This window comes from Narcine bancroftii, chromosome 3 (genome assembly GCF_036971445.1).
Source record: "Narcine bancroftii isolate sNarBan1 chromosome 3, sNarBan1.hap1, whole genome shotgun sequence".
In the NCBI taxonomy this organism is placed as follows: Eukaryota; Metazoa; Chordata; class Chondrichthyes; order Torpediniformes; family Narcinidae; genus Narcine; species Narcine bancroftii.
The window spans coordinates 183,656,976-183,676,318 of NC_091471.1; the positions used below are offsets into that span (position 1 = coordinate 183,656,976).

Below are 19,343 nucleotides of genomic sequence, written 5' to 3' on the forward strand. Positions count from 1 at the left end.
GCAGAAGTCTGGCAAGATATTTCACGTGCTTGTTCTTAATATTTATTGAATCAGTGTTGATTAATTATTGTACATTCAGAACTGTTAATAACTTAAGAATATTAGAAACATTATCCCATGATCTTAAGATTAAAAGGGCCACAGAATAACTTTGCAAGGAGTCGTCATCTAGAATATGCAGGCTAGAGAGAGGTTTTTCCAATGAAACAAACATTGTTTTCCAGAAAGCTGTATTTTTTTTTGTAATTTGCGCTAATCCTCACCAACAAATGCTATGAACAAAGAACTTAAATAATTTATTGCTTTTCATATCATCTTAAAGTGAATATCATGGACAATTTGTGTTGAACTTTTTGAAAGATCATGAGTTTACTTCAATGGTATTGCTTTTCTCTGAGTTATCAGGATATCCCAGAAAAGTGCTGAAGATATTTTAAAAAGGGGGTTCTTTTTTTTTCAGAAAACTGATTTCTGTGAATGATATTACACTGATTTTTGGGAATGCTACAATCTTCTTCCATTTGTCATAGGAAAGATTTCAGAACACAGGAGAAGTGAAATGTGAAAATACCTTTTCATGGAAATTATAGTATTATTTTGTAGTAGAAATAAATGAACCGAATGAATGTTTAGAAGTGTGTTGCAAGGTCCTGTATCGTTCAGACCTTTGAATGTGTTGGCATAAATTTGAGTAACTCTTTGATATGGTCACCCTTATATTATCCACACATCATTACCTTTCAATTGTTCATAATTTGTATGCCTCTTGTGCAGGATTAAGAGCGGGCAAGCAGACTCAGTCACTTCCAGTAACTTTTTCTCCCACAGATCGGGGCCACACCATTCTGACTCAACTTATTGTGCTTCATGTTGTTTTCTGTGTCATTTTGCTCCAATGGCCAGTTTTGAAAGTAATGGTTTCTTTAACATGTCCTGTTTACTCCAGCTCCCCTTCCCTGCAACTTTAAATACAGTACACCTCCTTGCTCACCATTCAAGTTTACCTGGACACATTTTGACCTTCTAAGTGCTCAATTTGTGATTTCCAGCTTTACGGGTTTTTTTCTCGAACTTCCATTAGCTAATTCCATAGAGAGAACAAACTCAGGAACAATCCAAAGGCCAGACCTAGTTTGTCATTTGAACCATTGATTGAACAATAGTTCACAAATGGAAATATTAACTTTCATTCCCAACACCAAATTATAAGCCTGAGCACCATCATAGTAAAATGTCCATTGCCAGCCTTCTAGGAACCAATTCTCCACACCATTTTAATATATTATGCCTTTCCCTATATTCCCCTTCCCCACCCAACTCCATGTGCAGTTCTTTATAGAAAACCTTCAGAACACCCAAATGCATGATTCCACATGATCCCCTTATCTATTCCACATCAAGCTCTTGAACTGCAGTTGGATTTGTCCAATGTGATTTCCATTCTATAACTCCCACAATTCTATTGTATGTTCCTAATGTTCTATTATTACATCATGAATACAACATTTTCCCCACCACTGGGGGAAAAGAGGTGGCTCAGAGGTGCTGCTAGTATTGTTGGCCTCTGCTGCTGTCTGTCTAGTGCTTAAATCTTCTTCCTATGACTGTTTTTGGATTGCCCCAGGTCTTTGGGATTAACTGCCACATCCCAAAGACATACTGCTTGGAAGGTTAATTGGGCACTGGAAGTTATTTGAAGTGTGGGTATTTTGGAATCTGGGAAATTTAAGGGGATAGGGGAAGAATCAAATGGAATTAATGTGGCATTAGTGTGGATGAATGTCAGCATGGGCCCCATGGAGAGAAAGGCCTCTTTCCAAGCAATACAACACTATTACAGCACAAGCAACTTGAGTTTGAATCCAGCGCTGTCAGTAAGGAGTTTGTATATTCTCCTGTGTCTGCATGGTGCTCCAATTTCCTTCCACCCTCCCAAACATACGGGGTTGTGGGTTAATTTAGGTGTAATTGGGAAGCATGGGTTTAAATGGCTGCAATCAGCTTCCATCATGCTGTAATTAAAATAAAATGTTGTTTATAAACGTCAAAGCATCTATTGAAAGACTTAAGTAGATGTTTTGTCAGTTTCACTAGAAAGCTTTCATACAGCCATTCCATAGTTGTCAAATAGTGTAATTGCTGGAAGTCTTATCCAACAACATGGGTGGTACGGTGCCACATTATTACAGCGCCAGCGATCAGGACACTGTTTGTAAAGAGTTTGTATATTCTCCCTAAATCTGCATGGGTTATCCCCAGGGGCTTCGGTTTCTTTCCTCCCTTCCAAACGTACCTCGGATGTATGTCCATTGAGTGTAATTGGGCGGCACAGACTCATGGGCCGAAAGGGCCTGTTACCATGCTGTATGTCTAAAAAATAATTTTTAAAAACAGGAAAGGCTGGAATTATTTGGCAGATCAAACAACAATAATGGAGAGAAAAACAAAGGTAGCATTTCAGGTCAAAGAGGGGTTACCTCTCCATGACATTCCAAGTTCCACTGAGTATGTTGAATATACCCATCATCTCCTGTTTTTATGTAAGGTTACGCTACTAATCCATTGAGTGGGATATCGATCCCAACCATCTGTGGGAGTCATTAGTAAAATTAGTCATTTGATACCTGCTGCACCTCACTCTAATTCGGCTGAAGGAGTACCAAGTATCGGAACCAGGATGCGAGAGGGTGCCAAAGGCACTGTAGACTTCTTGATTTTGTCGGAGGTTTGGATCTGGAGCTCAGGCTGCTGATGGTATGAAATAAAGTCTGTGTGGCTATAAATGCTGTGGGAGTGCTGGAAGTAACACTCAGTGACTCTGAAGGGACTCTCTTTTCCTTCTCTTTCTCTAACTGTAAGGTGCACCAGGCTATTTCTTTGTCTGCCGAACCTTGAATCTTGAATACACTGAACATTCACGAAGAGCTCACTTCAGAATTCCAAGATTTAGAAGGAAAAATCCCCAACTTTAAACAGGAGCTCTATCGAGAGTATCCTGGCCGGCTAAATCACTCTGTGGTGCAGTTGCTGAAGAGCTTTGGATCGGACATCAATCCACAGGACCATAAGAGCAGCAGAGAGGATCACTGGAGTCTCCCTCCCCAACCCCCATCAATGTGATGTATCACATTGATCTATCAGTATCATTGTCTGAATAGGGCTCACAAAATCGTTGAGGACCCTTTCCACACCGCGCACAGCATCTTTCAGTGACTCCCATCGGGGAAAAGATACAGGTGCCTCAGAACCAGAACTACAATCCTGAGAAACAGTTTCTTCCCATGGGCAGCGAGTCTGCTGAACAACTGACCAAACGGCTCATACAATCCCTCTAAGACTCTACTATTTATTCAACAATATTTATTTATTTTTATTTATGTATATACATATTAAATGTTTATCATTTTTCTATATGTATGTGTTGTCTGGTTGTGTGTTTGCACGTTTTTACAACGAGGACTGGAGAATACCTATGTCTTTGGCTTGGCTTTGTGGACGAAGATTTATGGAGGGGTAATGTCCACGTCAGCTGCAGGCTTGTTTGTGGCTGACAAGTCCGATGCGGGACAGGCAGATGCGGTTGCAGCGGTTGCAAGGGAAAATTGGTTGGTTGGGGTTGGGTGTTGGGTTTTTCCTCCTTTGTCTTTTGTCAGTGAGATGGGCTCTGCGGTCTTCTTCCAAGGAGGTTGCTGCCCACCGAACTGTGAGGCGCCAAGATGCACGGTTTGAGGCGATATCAGCCCACTGGCGGTGGTTAATGTGGCAGGCACCAAGAGATTTCTTTAGGCAGTCCTTGTACCTCTTCTTTGGTGCACCTCTGTCTCGGTGGGCAGTGGAGAGCTTGCCATATATACCATATATTCCTATGTACAACCTGACAAAACAGCAACTGAAATCTTTTCAATTTTAATGGAAGTAATCTTTCAGTACAGCATCAGGATCACATAAAATGCACCTGGCTGCCATATTAATCCACTTGATGAAATTAATTAAAGTCTTACATTTATGCAACATCTTTCACAGATTTAGAAATGTTGCAAAATGCATTGGTGACATTAACCTTTCAACATTCAAGATTTTTTTATTACGAAACATGTAACATTACACAAAACTGTCTTCTGCCTACCGTAAGGCAGATGAAGAGTCACCATGAGAGAAGAGAAACAGAAGAGAACCCCTTCAGAGTCATGGATTTTCCATTGATACACCTCCAGCACTCCTGGGCCTCTCCAGCTCCACAGATTCCTGTTCCATTCACCGGTAACTCAGCTCCAGATCCAAATCTTCTTCTGGCTAAAGTTGGCAATAAAATTTCATTCAACGTGCAGTCATATGATCCTTCTGTTATCCTTCTTTCTGCTACCACCTGTGAGAAGGCCCACTTGAAGCTGATCTGTATATCACTACAACCTGGGACTTGCCCATTGTTTCACCACCAACAAGCCAAAGGACCAAATCTGGATCAATGAATGAGAAACATCGTGCTAGGTGGAGCACTGGGCACACCTAAAAATGAAATGCAAACCGGCTGAAGCTCCAACTCTGGATGCATGTTAGCAAAGCAATGAAAGCAGCATTCTTTGGCCAGAACAAAGTGATCCCACATTCATATCCAAGCATCACACTCTTATAATATGTCTTCCTGAAGTGATGGGCATAATCATCCAGATTGACTGGTGGCTGAGGTCAGCAGGGGAGGAATTCAAGGCTAAACTGTCTATGATGAGCTAAGAAGATGATTTCCTGACCATTGCAGAGGCCAACCATTTCCCAAGCAATATCAATGATTAGTTTAGTGCAATAGATGCAATGGAGGAGACCACATCTGACGCTTTCTTACTTGTCATGCTCAAGAGTTGGTGGTACCTTTGTGAAGCAATAAAACCGACATGAACTAGAATCTCTGCCCCTGCTAATCATTGCTATTCTCAGTCATCAGCAAAGAGTTGAAAGGTGCCATGAAATTACTGTCAAATAATGCTCCCCAATAACTTCCTGATGCTCAGTTTAAGGTCAGCCAGGAACAAAAACTTCCTGAATTTATAACAGTCCAGATATTGGAAAACAGGAGGTACATTCTAGAGGCAAATGGGATGTGATGTTGAGGCTTTGTAAGGCACTAGTGAGATCTTACTTGGAATATTGTGAGCAGTTTTGGGCTCCTCAATTAAGAAAGGATGTGCTGACATTGGGAAGTGTTCAGAGGAGGTTCACAAGGATGATTACAGAAATGAAAGGGTCATCATATAAGGAATGTTTAACAGCTCTTGACTTGACCTCATTGGTATTAAGGAGAATGAGGAGAACCTCAATAAAAGATTTTTAATGTTGAAAAGTATGGACAGAATAGATGAAGTCAGGTAGTTTCCTATAATGGGAGAATCCAAGACAAGAGGGCACAACTTCAGGATTGAAGGGCATCTGGTTGGAACAGAGATGTGGAGGAATTTCTTTAGCAAGGGGGTGGAGAAATTATGGAATTTGTTGACACAGGTGGTTGTGGAGGCCAAGTCTATGAGTGCATTTAAGACAGAAATTGATCGGTTCTCGATTAGCCAGAGCATGAAAGGTTGCGAGGAGAAGGCCGGGCAGTGGGGCTGAGTGGGAAAGTGGACCAGCTCACAATGAAATGGCGGGGCAGACTTGAATTAGAATCAATATTTATTTTCATGAACATGTTACAAAATTTGTTGTTTTGCAGCAGCATCATGGTGTTTAGAAATTACATTTTTAAAAACATAAATTATTAGTGCAAAAGAAAAAATTGAGGGAATACCTGTGGTTCATTGTCCATTCAGAAATCTGATGGCCGAGTGGAAGATGCTCCTTTTGTATTGTTGCGTGTTGATCTCAGGCTGAATTCCCTATTGTTGCTCCTACAGTATGTCTTATGGTCATAAAGAAAAAGATGGAAAATACTCGGTTAGCTGGCATCATTAGCTCCCATGCAGATTGCATTTCGAGATACAGCAAAGTAACAGGTTCTTCCAGCCACGTCTCCATGCCACCATAAAGCTTGACCTTCTAACCGTGCAGGTTTTTGGAATGTGGGAGGAAACCAGAACATCCAGAGAAAACCTATACAGATACAGTGAGAACACACAAATTTCTTACAGGCAGCGGCAGTTTCAAACCCAGATTGATGGCGCTGTAACAGCACTGTGATAACTGTGGCACTAACCATGCTGCCAAAGGTTGCAGAGTTTGGAAATTAATCATCTCATTCCCCCTCATGTGTGAGCAGGGGTTTCCCCAGTGCAGCGTCATAAAAGCCAAATATCTCTAGCTGCATCAATGTTCTGTAAAATCCTGCAGATCCTGAGAATATGAGTGAAAACACAACACACTGGGATAGTCAGTAGGTTTTGCAGATTATCAACGTAAAATGTTAACTCTGTTCTCTCTGTGAAATCTGTCTGTCCCTCAGATTAGTTTCAGCAGGTCCTCTTGTATATCTTTCACCAAACTTGCTTCTTCATAAGATCAGAATGGCGAGGGAGGGAAGGCTGGGAGGTGGGTGGTGGGGGTGGGGAGGGTGGTGGGGATGTTCATATTTGATTGTGTAACACCCAACCTGACTCTTCCAAATACTTCTGGCATTCTTTAAGTAGAATTCAGGAGTGTGATGGAATATACTGTAAGAGACAACATAACTGTAGATGCAACAAAGCTCAAGAAACAAGAGATACAAGGGAGACGCATGTCACACTGGAACCTGGAGTAACAAACATTCCACAGAAGGAACTCGGTGGGTCGAGCAGCATCAGTGGGAGAGAAGAAATGGTCAATGTTTAGGCAGGGACCCTTCATCAACCCATCATCCAGGACAGAGCAGGCCAATGCCCTAATCATTTATCCCTTCCCATCACTGGCCCCCAGGTCTCTGCTGTTCATTCACCTATAGATTTCAATGCTGTTACTCCTCTTGTCATTTCTCATAGCCTTCTGCAAACCTTGACCTCCACCTCCAAGAAGATGGGGACAGCAAAGTCACAAAACTCGGTCTTGACCTGGAACATAAGCTGTCAATTTTTCCCCGAGGATGCTATTTGACCTGCTGAGTCCCCCTAGTTTCTCATTGCTTGCTAAAGGATGCCAGATGCTTGGACACACCACCACCTTGAGTTTCCCCTCCCAACTGCACACTGTCCAGTTTTGGAAATATGTTACCATTGCTTCATTGTTTCTGGGTCTAAATCAGATCAGGTCAGGTGCCAATTATTTTCAAGTAACTAAGTAGAAATGTATTATTACACAGAATTGCATTTAGTCTGCCAAAAGGGAAAGATTCTCTGTTAAATTTAAATTTAAATTTAGACATACTGCACAGTAACAGGACCTATTGGCTCATGAGCCTGTGCCTCCCAATTACACCCAATTGACCTACCATTCTCCATATGTTTTGAATAGTGGAAGGAAACCGGAGCACCCAAAGGAAGCTCATGCAGATGCAGAGAGAACTGTGCCAGATTAGAGCCCGGGTCACTGGTGCTGTAGCAGCATTGCACTAACCATACTGTCCCAAATGTGCCACATTAGCATTGCCTGGTATCCCTTACAGTCAGAGAAAGAGAAGTACAAGAGAGCTCTCCCCCCCCACCCCGCCCCCACCTCAAGTGTCTGTGGATTTGCCTCCAGTGGTCCCATAACCTCTGCAGCCCCACAAACTCCAGACCAGTTCAAATCATTGGCAACCCAAGCCCAGATCTAAACCTCTGACATGATGAGGAAGCCTTCAGCACTCAGGGTCCATTTGGAGCCCTGCTTGCCATCAGCATCCTCCTGAATTCTGGTTCCAATACCTGGTTCTTATGAGCCAGTCCCCTGCAGCCCGCAGCTTGGTGCGAGTACTTTGACTTCAAGGTGACAGCAACTTGCAGCCTGTGTGGATTCCTCACCCGCAAATTGCCATTAGCATGCTGCTTGTGTGGGTCCTTCAACCGCAGAGCCCCTCGCCACCATGCTCACCTTCCTTAGGATCGTCTCCTTTGCTTCTCCTTCTCAACAGGGGTGAAGGTGCTAAAATTAGACTTGCAAACATATTGGACTGAAACCAGTGTTATTTTTTAATGTTTGTATAATTAGCCCAAAGAGTACACAGTATCACATTTCAATTCAGTTAAAGACTGGATTAATAATTCATACAGAACAATACAGGAAAGATAAGCAGCATCTACAAAGAGAGAACCATGGTTATATAGTTTTAGATTGGTGACCTGAATTAAACAACAATCAAAGTTGGGAGCCAGAGTTACTTGAGGGAAATCAGCCAGATAGAAAGATATAGCCTGAAACCTTATTTTCATTTTCATGGTGCTGCCTGACCTGCGGACAATGTTCTGTATTTTGTACATTTATCTTAGAAGTCCAGGATCTGCAGTATTTTGCTCAAAGGCTCACCTAGTATTTGTACAAGCCGTTTTTGAGAAAGGGAGTGGAGAGGGCATGAGTTACAGAGAGATGTGAAGGGAGAGAAAGCAAGGAAGCGAGGAAGAGTGAGAGAGAGAAAGAGAGAGGGAGAGAGAGAAGGAAGGGTAATGAGGTAGAGGAAGAGGGAGTAAAATAGTAGGGAGGAGATGAGTGTGAGACAGGAAAGAGAGCGAAGGGATGGAGAGTGAATAGGATTAGAGGCAGAAAAGAAGAAATAAAATGGAAGTGAGATAGACAGAGAGGGAAAATGGATTCAAGATTTAAGATTCTTTTATTCTCATGTAATAAAATAGAGAATGTAATATCACACAAAATGTCCTTAGTGTACAGTAAGGCAGACAAGAAAAAGAAATTGCCTGGTGTCCCCTACACTCAGAAAAAGAGAAGCAAAAGAGAGTTCCCTTCCCCCTCCCCCCCCCCCCACCACTAGAATTGCTGCGTGTCCATGGATTCATTTCCAGTGCTCCCATAGCTTCCGCAGCCACATAGCCTTTAGTCCAAACAATCGGCAACCCAACTTCCAAACCCCAAACCTCTGACATGATCATCTACTGATCGTGTCAAAATTTTGGATTTGGAATGGGTTTGAATCATGAAATGGGTGGCCACTGGGCGATCCACGCTATTGCAATGGACAGAACCAAGGTGCTCAGCAAAGTGATCTCGCAGTCTGCGTCCAGTGTCCCTGGTGTAGAAGAGACCACTGCGGGAGCACCGGATGCAGAATTTCAATTCTCCATCCCATTCCCTTGCCGACATATTTGTCCATTGTCTCAGCACTGCCAGCCTGAGACCACACATAAATTGGAGGAATAACACCTCATCTTCCAACTGGACTCCCTCCAACCAGATGGCAATAACATCAACTTCTCTGGCTTTCATTAACCCCACCCCCCCCCACTTGTTTTATGATTTATGAAGGTCAATATGCCAAAAGTTCTCTTTACAACCCTATCTACATCACTCAGGCAAGGCAAGAACAATGGATGAGATGTGATGGAATGGAGAAAGGGAAGATCTCCTGAAAAGAGTTGTGGGAGATAGAGACATTCAGAGCGAACTTCACCATCTAGGCTGCATATGATGTCTTGCCATCTACCATGAATCTTTGCCAGTGGTATGGAAAGGACCCTACATTCTCCCTCTGCCCAACTTCAGCAACTCTAAAACACATTTTGGTGGGCTGCAAGACCAGCCTCATTCAAAGCAGATATACCTGGAATCACAGCCAGGTGCTACAGTGACTTGCAGCAGTGCTGTAAAATTGGCGGACAAGTGTCAAAGCTTTACCTCCCCCTTCATCCCCCTGGCCATTAACAACATTTGTCCGGGAAGGTGAGGGTCAAGCCAGAATCACCTCATTAAGATCAGACTCCAGTTGGATAGATGAGGCATGTGATTGGAAGATGGTGGCAAACTTAGGCCAGAAGCTTTGTTTCCCAAATGAAATCATGGAAACCATCCTCAGACCAGACCTTGTGCTGTGGTTCGCTTCACTCTATTTGGTTTACATCATCGAGTTTACAGTGCCCTGGGGGGAAGCAGTGGAGGAGATTTATGAGCACAAGAAACCGAGGTACGCTGAGCTTGCAGCTGATGTGCAGCAATGTAGCTGGAAGGCAAGGGTCTGACAGGTTGAAGTAGGCTTCAGAGGATTGGTAGCCACATCGACATCAAGGCTACCCTGGGAGTTGGGAGAGTGAGCAAAGATACAACGACAAGCAGTCAAAGATCTCTCCAGAGCGGCAGAAAAGGGTAGTCAGTGGCTCTGTTTGAGGAGAAAGGATTCTATCTGGGCCCCCGAGTGACTGAATGACATCTAGGGGGTGAGCCCTAGATGCCAGGATTTACTGCTGAACCCACCGGAGGTATCATGGGTCCATCAGCAAAACACTGAGGAAGGAGGGCACTCACTTCATAACCCAAAAGATATCCTGCAGAGTCTAGGCAGCAAGACTCAGGAGTGCAATAAGGGATAGTAACATACCTGACATTTTCCATGACACTTTCAGGGAATTATGTACCTATATTCCTAGATCTCTCTGTTCCACCAAACTCCTCAGTGTTCCAACCATGTATGTCCTTTCTTTGTCTGGCCTTCCAAAGTACAAAACCTCACACTTGCCTGCATTAAATTCTATCTGTCATTTTCTGGCCCATTTTTCCAGCTGGTCCAGATCCCTCTGCAAGCTTTGAAAGCCTTCCTTGCTGTCCACAACACCTCCAATCTGCAAACTTCCTGATCCAAATAACCACCTTATCATCCAGATCATTAATATAGATGACAGCCAACAATGGACCCAGTACTGATTCCTGAGGTGAACCTCTACTCATAGGCCTCCAGTCTGAGAAATAATCTTTTACTCTTACCATTCTCTGTTTTCTCTCTAATCAAGTTTACTATCGAGTTTCTGAACCATCTTAACTAACTTCCCATCTGGAACCTTGTCAAAACCTTTCTGAAGTCCACAGCCTTTCTTTCATCAGCTTTTCTAGTAACCTCCTCGAAAAACTCTATCAAATTGCTTAAACATGACCTACCATGCACAAAGCCATGTTGAATATCCCTAATCAGTCCTTGGCTATCCAAATACTTGTATGACCTATCTCATAGAACACCTTCCAACAAATTACCTCCGACTGACATCAGGCTCACCGGCCTATAATTTCCTGGGTTACTTTTGGAGACTTTTTTAACCAGCAGAATGATATGAGATACCCACCAATCATCCGGCACCGGAACCATGGTTAAGGGGATTTTAAATATTTCTGACAGATCCCCTGCAATTTCTACACTAGCTTCCTTCAAGGTACAAGGGAATATCTTGTCAGGCCCTGCAAATTTATCCAACTTTATTTGCTCTAAGATAGCAACACCTCCTCCTCTTTAATCTGTGTATGTTCCATGACCTCACTGCTTATTTTCCTACTTCTGTAGACTTTGTGCCAGTTTCCTGAGTAAATACTGATCGAAAAAAGCCATTTAAGAACTCCCCCATCTCTTTTGGCACCATTCAAGGTTACTGCAGGCCTCTGATCTTCAAGGGGTCCAATTTTGTCTGTTACTATCCTTTTGCTCTTAATAACACTGAGGGTTGTTCCATTGTTTAAAAAAGGTTCCAAAAGTAAAACAAGAAATTACAGGCTGGTGATCCTGATGTCAGTAGTTGGTAAATTATTGGAGTGTGTTCTGAGAAATCGGATATACAAGTATTTGGACAGCTAAGGGCTGATTAAGGATGTGAATCATAGTTTTTCAAGGAGGTTACGAAGAAAGTAGATGAAGGAAAGGCTGTGGATGTTTCCTACTTGAACTTTAGTAAGGTCTTTAACAAGGTCCCACATGGGAACTTTGTTCAGAAGGTTCAGACACTAGGTATCCTTGGAGAAGTTGTAAAATGGATTTGAAATTGGCTGAATGGGAGAAGACAGAGAGTGGTAGTGGATGGCTGCTTCTCAGACTGGAGGCCTCTGATTAGTGGTGTGCATCAGGGATCGGTGCTGGGACCATTGTTGTTTGTTGTCTATATCAATGATCTGCATGATAGTGTAGGAAACTGGAACAGCAAGTTTGCTGATCACAGTAAGATTGGAGGCATCAAAATTGAAATTAACTATATATCAAAAACAATTTGTAAAGATTGCATTAGCAGTAACATGAATATGTATTGTAATCACATGGAAATCGGACACTCATCTGGGTATAGAGCGATGGAAGACAGAAATGCATAGTTGTGTTCCACTTGAGAAGATTAGTTATAATTTGAGAAACAATAAGATGTAGTTTTTCAAATTTGCCACCTGTATTTACAAACTGCGGGAATTAATTTATAGATATTTACCCTAAACTCTGAGAACCTTGTTAACCTCTTGGAAGAATTAAATAAAATGTAAATGGGTAGAACCATGTGGTGCGCAGTGTCTTCTTTGCAATCATGTTTCTTTCCTTTACTTTTTCATTTTTTATTTCTTTTCTTTTGCTATTTTCTTCTTATTACTTATTTCTTTCTTTACTTGGGGATGTTTTTATTAGGTGGTAGGGGATTAGGGTGTTTGGGGGTTTTATACCATCATGTATAATAGAACTGACATTAATTAATAATTGATGATTGTATTTTGGTATTATTACAGGTATGGATAAGATTTTGAAATAAAATGTTCCAAAAAAAAAGATTGGAGGTGTTGTGAACAGCAAGAAAGGTTATCAAAGCTTGCAGAGGGATCTGGACCAACTGTAAAAATGGGCCAGAAAATGGCAGATGGAATTTAATGCAGACAAGTATGAGGTGTTGTACTTTGGAAGAACAGACAAAGAAAGGGCATACATACACAGTAAATGGTTGAACATTGAGGAATTTAGTGGAACAGAGGGATCTGGGAATATAGGTACACAATTCCCTGAATGTGGTGTCACAGGTGGATAGGGTTGTAAAGAGAGCATTTTGGGATCTTGGCCTTCATCAATCAAAGTATTGAGTAAAGAAGTTGGGATGGTGTGGTGAGGTTGTATAAGACCTTAGTGAGGCCAAATCTGGAGTATTGTGTACAGTTTTGGTCACCTAACTACAGGAAGGATATCAGCAAGATTGAAAGAGTGCAGAGAAGATTTACTAGGATGTTGCCGGGTCTTGAGGAGATGAGTTACAGGAAAAGATTAAACAAGTTAGGGCTTCATTCCTTGGAGCATAGAAGAATGAAGGGAGATTTAATAAAGGTTTACAAAATTATGAGGGGTATAGACAGAGTAAATGCAAATAGGCTCTTTCCACTTAGATTAGGAGAGATAAATATGAGCGGACATGGCTTTAGAAAGAAAGGGGAAAGGTTTAGGGGAAACATTAAGGGAAACTTCTTCACTCAGAGATTGATGGGAGCGTGGAACAAGCTGTCATCTGACGTGATAAATACGGCTCACACTTAATTTAAAAATAAATTGGTGAGATACATGGATGGGAGTGGTCTGGAGGGTTATGGACTGGGTGCAGGTCAATGGGACTAGCTAAATAGTATTTCAGCACAGACTAGAAGGGCTGAGTGGCCTGTTTTCAATGTTCTATGACTTTTCTTCACATTGTCTGCCAGACCAACCTCATGTCTTCTTTTACCTTCCTAATTTTTTCCTTGAGGTTTTTCTTGCATTTTTATACTCCTCAAGTACCTTATTTGCTACCTGCTATTACATTCTGAACTTGATTCACAATATTCCTCACAAATCAAGGCTCTTTATGCCTGTTCACTTTGCCTTTAATCCTCTCAGAAATATATAAACTCTCTACTCTCAAAATGTCACCTTTGAAGGTCCTCCATTTACCTCGCACATCCTTGCCAGAAAACAACTTATTCCAATCCATGCATTCCAGATCCTTTCTTATTCCCTCAAAATTGGCCTTTCTCCCATTTAGAATCTCAACCCAAGGCCCAGTCCTATCCTTCTCCGTAATTAACTTGAAACTAATGGCATTATGATCACTGGAACCAAAATGTTCCCCTACACATCACCTGTCATCTGTCCTGTCTCATTCCCTAATAGAAGATCCAGTATTGCACTCTCTCTAGTTGGTATTTCTATATATTGATTTAGAAAACTTTCCTGAACATTTTTGACAAACTAAGTCATCCAGCCCTTTTACAATATGAATGTCCTTGTCAATATATAAAAAATTAAAATTTCCTGTTACAACTGTGTTTCCTGCAGCTGTCTGCTCGCTCTCTCTCTCTCTCTCTCTCTCTCTCTCTCTCTCTCTCTCTCTCTCTCTCTCTCTCTCTCTCTTTCTCTCCCTCCCTCCAGATTTGCTCCTCTAATTATCACAGCCTAGTTGTCATACCTTTCCCATTGCTCAGCTTCATCCCTGTAATCTCAGTAGAAGAGCCCTCTGGTCTGTCCTGTGTGAGTACAGCTGTGGTATTTTCCCTGACAAGAAATGCCATTCCTCTCCCTTTCATTTCCCCCCCCCCCCCCACCCTGCCCCCAAACTCTATTGCATCTGAAACAACAGAAGTCTGGAACATTGAGCTGCCAGTCCTACCTACCCCTCCTGCAATCATTTCACTGATGGCTACAATATCATAATTTCACATGCTAATCTATCCTGTAAGCTCATCTTCCTTTCCAACAATGCTTCTTGCATTGAAATAGATGCACCTGATAAAATTTCCACCAGATAAAACCCTTTGATTTCCGATGGTACATGCAATCTTCACTTCATTATTTTCCTCCTCCAGTCCCCTATTTGGTCTGACACTTTTGTTCCCACCCCCCTCCAAATCTAGTTTAAACCACCCCCCGCCCCAGACTAGCAATAACAAACCTTCCCTCAAGAATATTAGATCCCCCTCCAGTTCAGATGCAAATTGACCTAGCAGAACAGATCCCACCTTTCTCAGAAGAGAGCCCAATGATCCAGAAATCACCCCCAAACTCTATTGCATCTGAAACAACAGAAGTCTGGAACATTGAGCTGCCAGTCCTACCTACCCCTCCGGCACCATTTCTTTAGCCAAGTGTTAAGCTGCATCATCCTCCTATTTCTAACCTCACTAGCACGAGGCATGGGTAGCAATCGTGAGATCACAACCCTCACCCTCAACCCTTGAACTTAGCACCTAACTCCCTAAACTCTCTTTGCAGGACCTAATCATCCTTCCTACCCACATCATGGACCACAACATCTGGCTGCTCATCCTTCCTCCTAAGAATGTCGTGAAATCAATCAGCGATATCTCAGACCCTGGCAGCAGGGAGGCAACTACTAACTGAGATTCTCAATCTCTTCTACAGCACATCTTATCTGTCCTTCTATGTAATCCCCTATCACACTAGCTTGCCTCTTCTCCTCCCTTTCATTCTTAACCACAAGACCAGACTCTGTGCCAGAGAGCAGACGCTGTGGCTTGTCTCTGGTAGTTCGTCCTCCCAACGGTATCCAATATGATATACTTGTTATTGAGGTGAATAGGTACAGAGTGCCCTGCACTGACTGTCTGTTTCCCTTCCCATTCCTGACTGTCACCTAGCTTACCCTCTTTCTGTCTCCTGGATATGATGGCATCCCTGTAACTCCAGTCTATCACCTCCTCAGCATACCAAATGATCATCTAACTCCAGCTTCAATTTCCCCAACTCGGTTTGTCAGGACCTGCAGCTGGATGGACTTCTCGCAGGCAAAGTCATCAGGGATACTGCTGGCTTCCCTCTCTACCACATTCTGCTAAGAGGAGCATTCCCACTGTCTTTGACTTAAGATAAATAAAACCAGCCTTATCTGTACCTACCCACTGAATCCTTTTTGTTTCTCAAACTGAGTGGCACTTACTTTACCATTCTAACTCAGATCACTTTAACAATGTTTCCATGTTTCCTTATGTTTAAAGTGATTCTCAACTATTTTTTAATCTTTGCTGCCGCTCCTCAGGTCACCTGACCTCAATTTCACCAATCAGCTTCTTTCAGCTGAGTCTGTCCTTTTTAACTCTTTGCGGTCACCTGACCACGATTGCACCAGTTTTATTTGTGCACTATAACTTGTTTAAAAATTTATGGCAAGCTGTCAGAAATATTACCTACATATATGTTTCTTTTTAGTATATTTCTATTGGTTTGGAATAGAGAAATATTACATGTGTATTGAACAAATAATAATTGTAGATCTTAATACAATAAAATACAATGAATCATGAGAAATTTATACATTATCTTGCATACACTGTTCATATATAATAGAAATTCATTTAGAAAAACTTAAGTTAATATTCTGTTTATTGAACTATATTTGTGGTAAATTAACTAGATAAAGTGATTTTTAATTATAAAGAAAAGGGGGAAAATAATAAAATAAATTTTAAAAAAAGAAGGAAGAAAGAAAGCCCCCCCATGCTAATCCTACCCCTCCCACTAAACATGGTCACCTACAAATAGTAAGCAAAGAACTGAGTATCAGCCTCTGGACCACAGGCAAGTAACATCATTTTTAAATAAAGACCTTAAGTTCAAGATGGCTGCTTTGATGTCCTCTCTCTAGTCAGTCGATCCTAGAATCACCAGGGAACAACAAAGGTTGCAATTTCTAAGATGTCCCGACAGTTGAAACAACTCTGGGATTGAATTTAACTGTTTTCAGGACATCTCAAGGTGCTTTTCTGCAATGAACTTTTGGACATGTAGACAATTATGAAATCTAGAAAATGCAGCCAAATAATTTCTGCCCAGTAAGAGCCCACAAGTGACAGTGAATAGATGGTCCAACTTAATGGTGCTGATCAAAAGATGAATAAGGAGAATATTTTGGCCTTCACCAAAAAGTTCATTAGATGGTGCGCATCCCTCCTGAAAAGACAGATGAACTTGATGTAACATGTCATCTGAAATATAGCATCCCTGAGTCTCTACCACATCCTCAGAATGTTCTCTGATGTTTTAGCCTTGTTTTCAAAGGGGCACCTATTCCTGATAGCTTTCTGATTCAAGAAATAAAACTGCTGTAATTGAACCAAGACTGGCTCAAACTATTAGCACACTCTTGACGCATCTCAGCTCAATGAAAGAACAGTTTAAGAGAGACAAGTGCCATATTTAATTTAACAAATGATGTTGTTTTGATCTGAATTTAAAACTTTGAATGTTTTCTATCTAAGATATGTTTGCAAAATCCCCCATTGAAGCTGCATTGAAATGTAAGGTCTGTACACCAGAAGCTTCCTCCAAAAGGCCAGCTGCTTGTAGCGAATAAAGTTGAAGAAAATATAGATGCTGTAAATCTGAAATTAACATGGAAAATGCTGAAAGTTTGGAGCAATTTGAGTGATCCTGGGGAGAGTGAAATGGAGCTACTGTTACAGGTTGATGGCTTTTCATCAGAACAAAGGAAACATGGCAACCTAGCTCTTAGTGAGGACCAAAGGCTGTGAATGCCCATGAAAGGACTGAAGCTGACTGTGACTGATCATGCCAGAGAAGATAGTGAAGACTTGTCAATCACTGCTGAGCTGTCTGAAGTAGGGATCCTACTTTTCTCACCCTTGCTGGTTTGTTTCCATCTTGTTTTTGATGAAGCATTGACTCACCTCCAAACTAATCAGCAATGGTCAATCATCCTCCTCCCATCACCTCTTGTACCATTCTCTCTCTCTCTCTCTCTCTCTCTCTCTCTCTCTCTCTCTCTCTCTCTCTCTCTCACTCTCTCACTCTCTCACTCTCACTCTCTCACTCTCTCACTCTCTCACTCACTTGGACCACCATGTCTTAGGTGTCTTTTGAGCTCTCCATCACCACACTCCACTTATTTGAAAATATGCTTGACTTCTGAAGTTTTCCAATCCTGATGAAACGTCATTAACCTAAAACATTAACTCCATTTCATGAGGTTCAGATGCTGCCTGACCTGTTGAGTAAATGTAACATTTATTTAATTCCCTTGAAAATTCCCTGAAGTAGTTGGGACATTTTTCTGGCAGTCTGGGAAATAATCTGACAGATAAACTGGCCCGTAAAGAACCCACCTGAAATTGATCTCTTTCATTCCAATGTAGGCATATTTCAGCAGATCGGCATCCAGGCAGGGAAAAGGAGAATTGACCAGGTTGTTCAACATTTTTAGTTTGTTCAAAGTTTATTTTATTCTGTCATTAAAAAAGGAACAAGCATGTTGTCTGCTGTAAGACAAACAAAGTGTTGCCATGAGCATTGCCCATCATCCCTAACAACAGGAGAAAGAGAAGGCAAGGAGAGTCCCTTTAGAGTCACTGTGTCATGGATTTGACTCCAGTACTCCCGCAGCCTCTGCAGCCACACAGACTTATGTTCAATTCATCAGAAACCAGACCTCCAGATCCAAACTTCCTACACAACAAAGAAGTCTTCAGCACCTAGGCACTTCAGGAGCCCTTCTTTCCCTCATCACTCTAAAATCATGGTTCCAATACCTGATTCCATTGAGCTGGTCTCCAGTAGTCCACAACCTGTGTGGGTCTCTCAGGTGCTGAGCCCCTTGCTGGTCTTTTGCCATGGACAGCTTCCCCATTGGGTCCTTCAGCCATTGAGCCCCTCACATTTCCGCTACAATGGTCACCATCCAGTCGGGTCATTTCTCATGCATCTCCTTCTCAACAGTGGGGGGGTGGGGTGGACTTGGGGTTGGGTGAGAGGTGGTGTTCTCTGTTTCTGGTATGCTGCTCCACTGGTATCCACAACACTTCAGCTTCTTGAGCAGAAATCTCGCGGTTCCAGGATTTTACCAACAAACATCATCACCTCCTCTAGCAGGACATTTAAAGCCTGTATGGAGCCGCCAGCATTAGGACTGGGAGGTTGAAACTTTTGTGGCAGCGCTGAGTCTCTGCTCTCCTGTGTCGGTACCAGCAGCAGCACCGCCATTGCAGCAGTTCCGAAAGCATCACCTTTTTGGACGTTGAAATGATTTTGTTCAGAGTTTTGGCAATATTTAACATTTTTTGTGCTCCTTTTCCCCTCTTCTAAACAGTCATCAATCACATGGCAATTTTGGCATTTAGTTGTTCATATTGGAGCCCAAGAATCCATTCTAATTTTCAGTAGTACATTCGTTTACAAGGAACTGTGGGGAATGCAAGAGAAATATCTGAATGGAATGCTTTAAAGTGTAACACTTTAATGAAGCATTGAAGTCTTAGATAGTGTCATTTGAGAAGGTTGTTCTGAATAGATTGAGATCCAATAGCTATTGTATTCATTCAGTTTCATTCATTAGGATCATTGGTTTTCCAACAAAAGAAGATTTCTTATTTATCTGCAGTTTGCAAACGAAGAATATAATTGATAAATATGCATTTATTGCCATTTTCTTTCACAACATCTTCTGGGCAGCACGGTTAGTGTAGCAGTTAGCACAATGTTGTTATAGCATCAGCGACCCGGATTCGAATCTGGCCCTGTCTGTAGG

At 42.0% G+C, this 19,343-nt stretch overlaps 1 protein-coding gene across 15 annotated transcripts in view; it reads left to right on the forward strand.

Moving 5' to 3' along the window:
- Positions 1-19,343, forward strand: part of LOC138757918 (mitogen-activated protein kinase 10) — a 300,847-nt gene that overhangs the window by 226,663 nt on the left and 54,841 nt on the right. Inside the window, exon 8 of one of the 15 annotated variants that reach the window (XM_069926046.1) lies at positions 17,956-18,005. The exons of 13 other annotated variants lie outside the window; for them this stretch is intronic. In XM_069926046.1, the coding sequence (XP_069782147.1) occupies positions 17,956-18,005 (50 nt within the window). Of the gene's footprint in view, positions 1-460; positions 635-17,955; positions 18,006-19,343 lie in introns of those variants that run through there. One more of the 15 variants, XM_069926052.1, reaches the window with a different exon arrangement.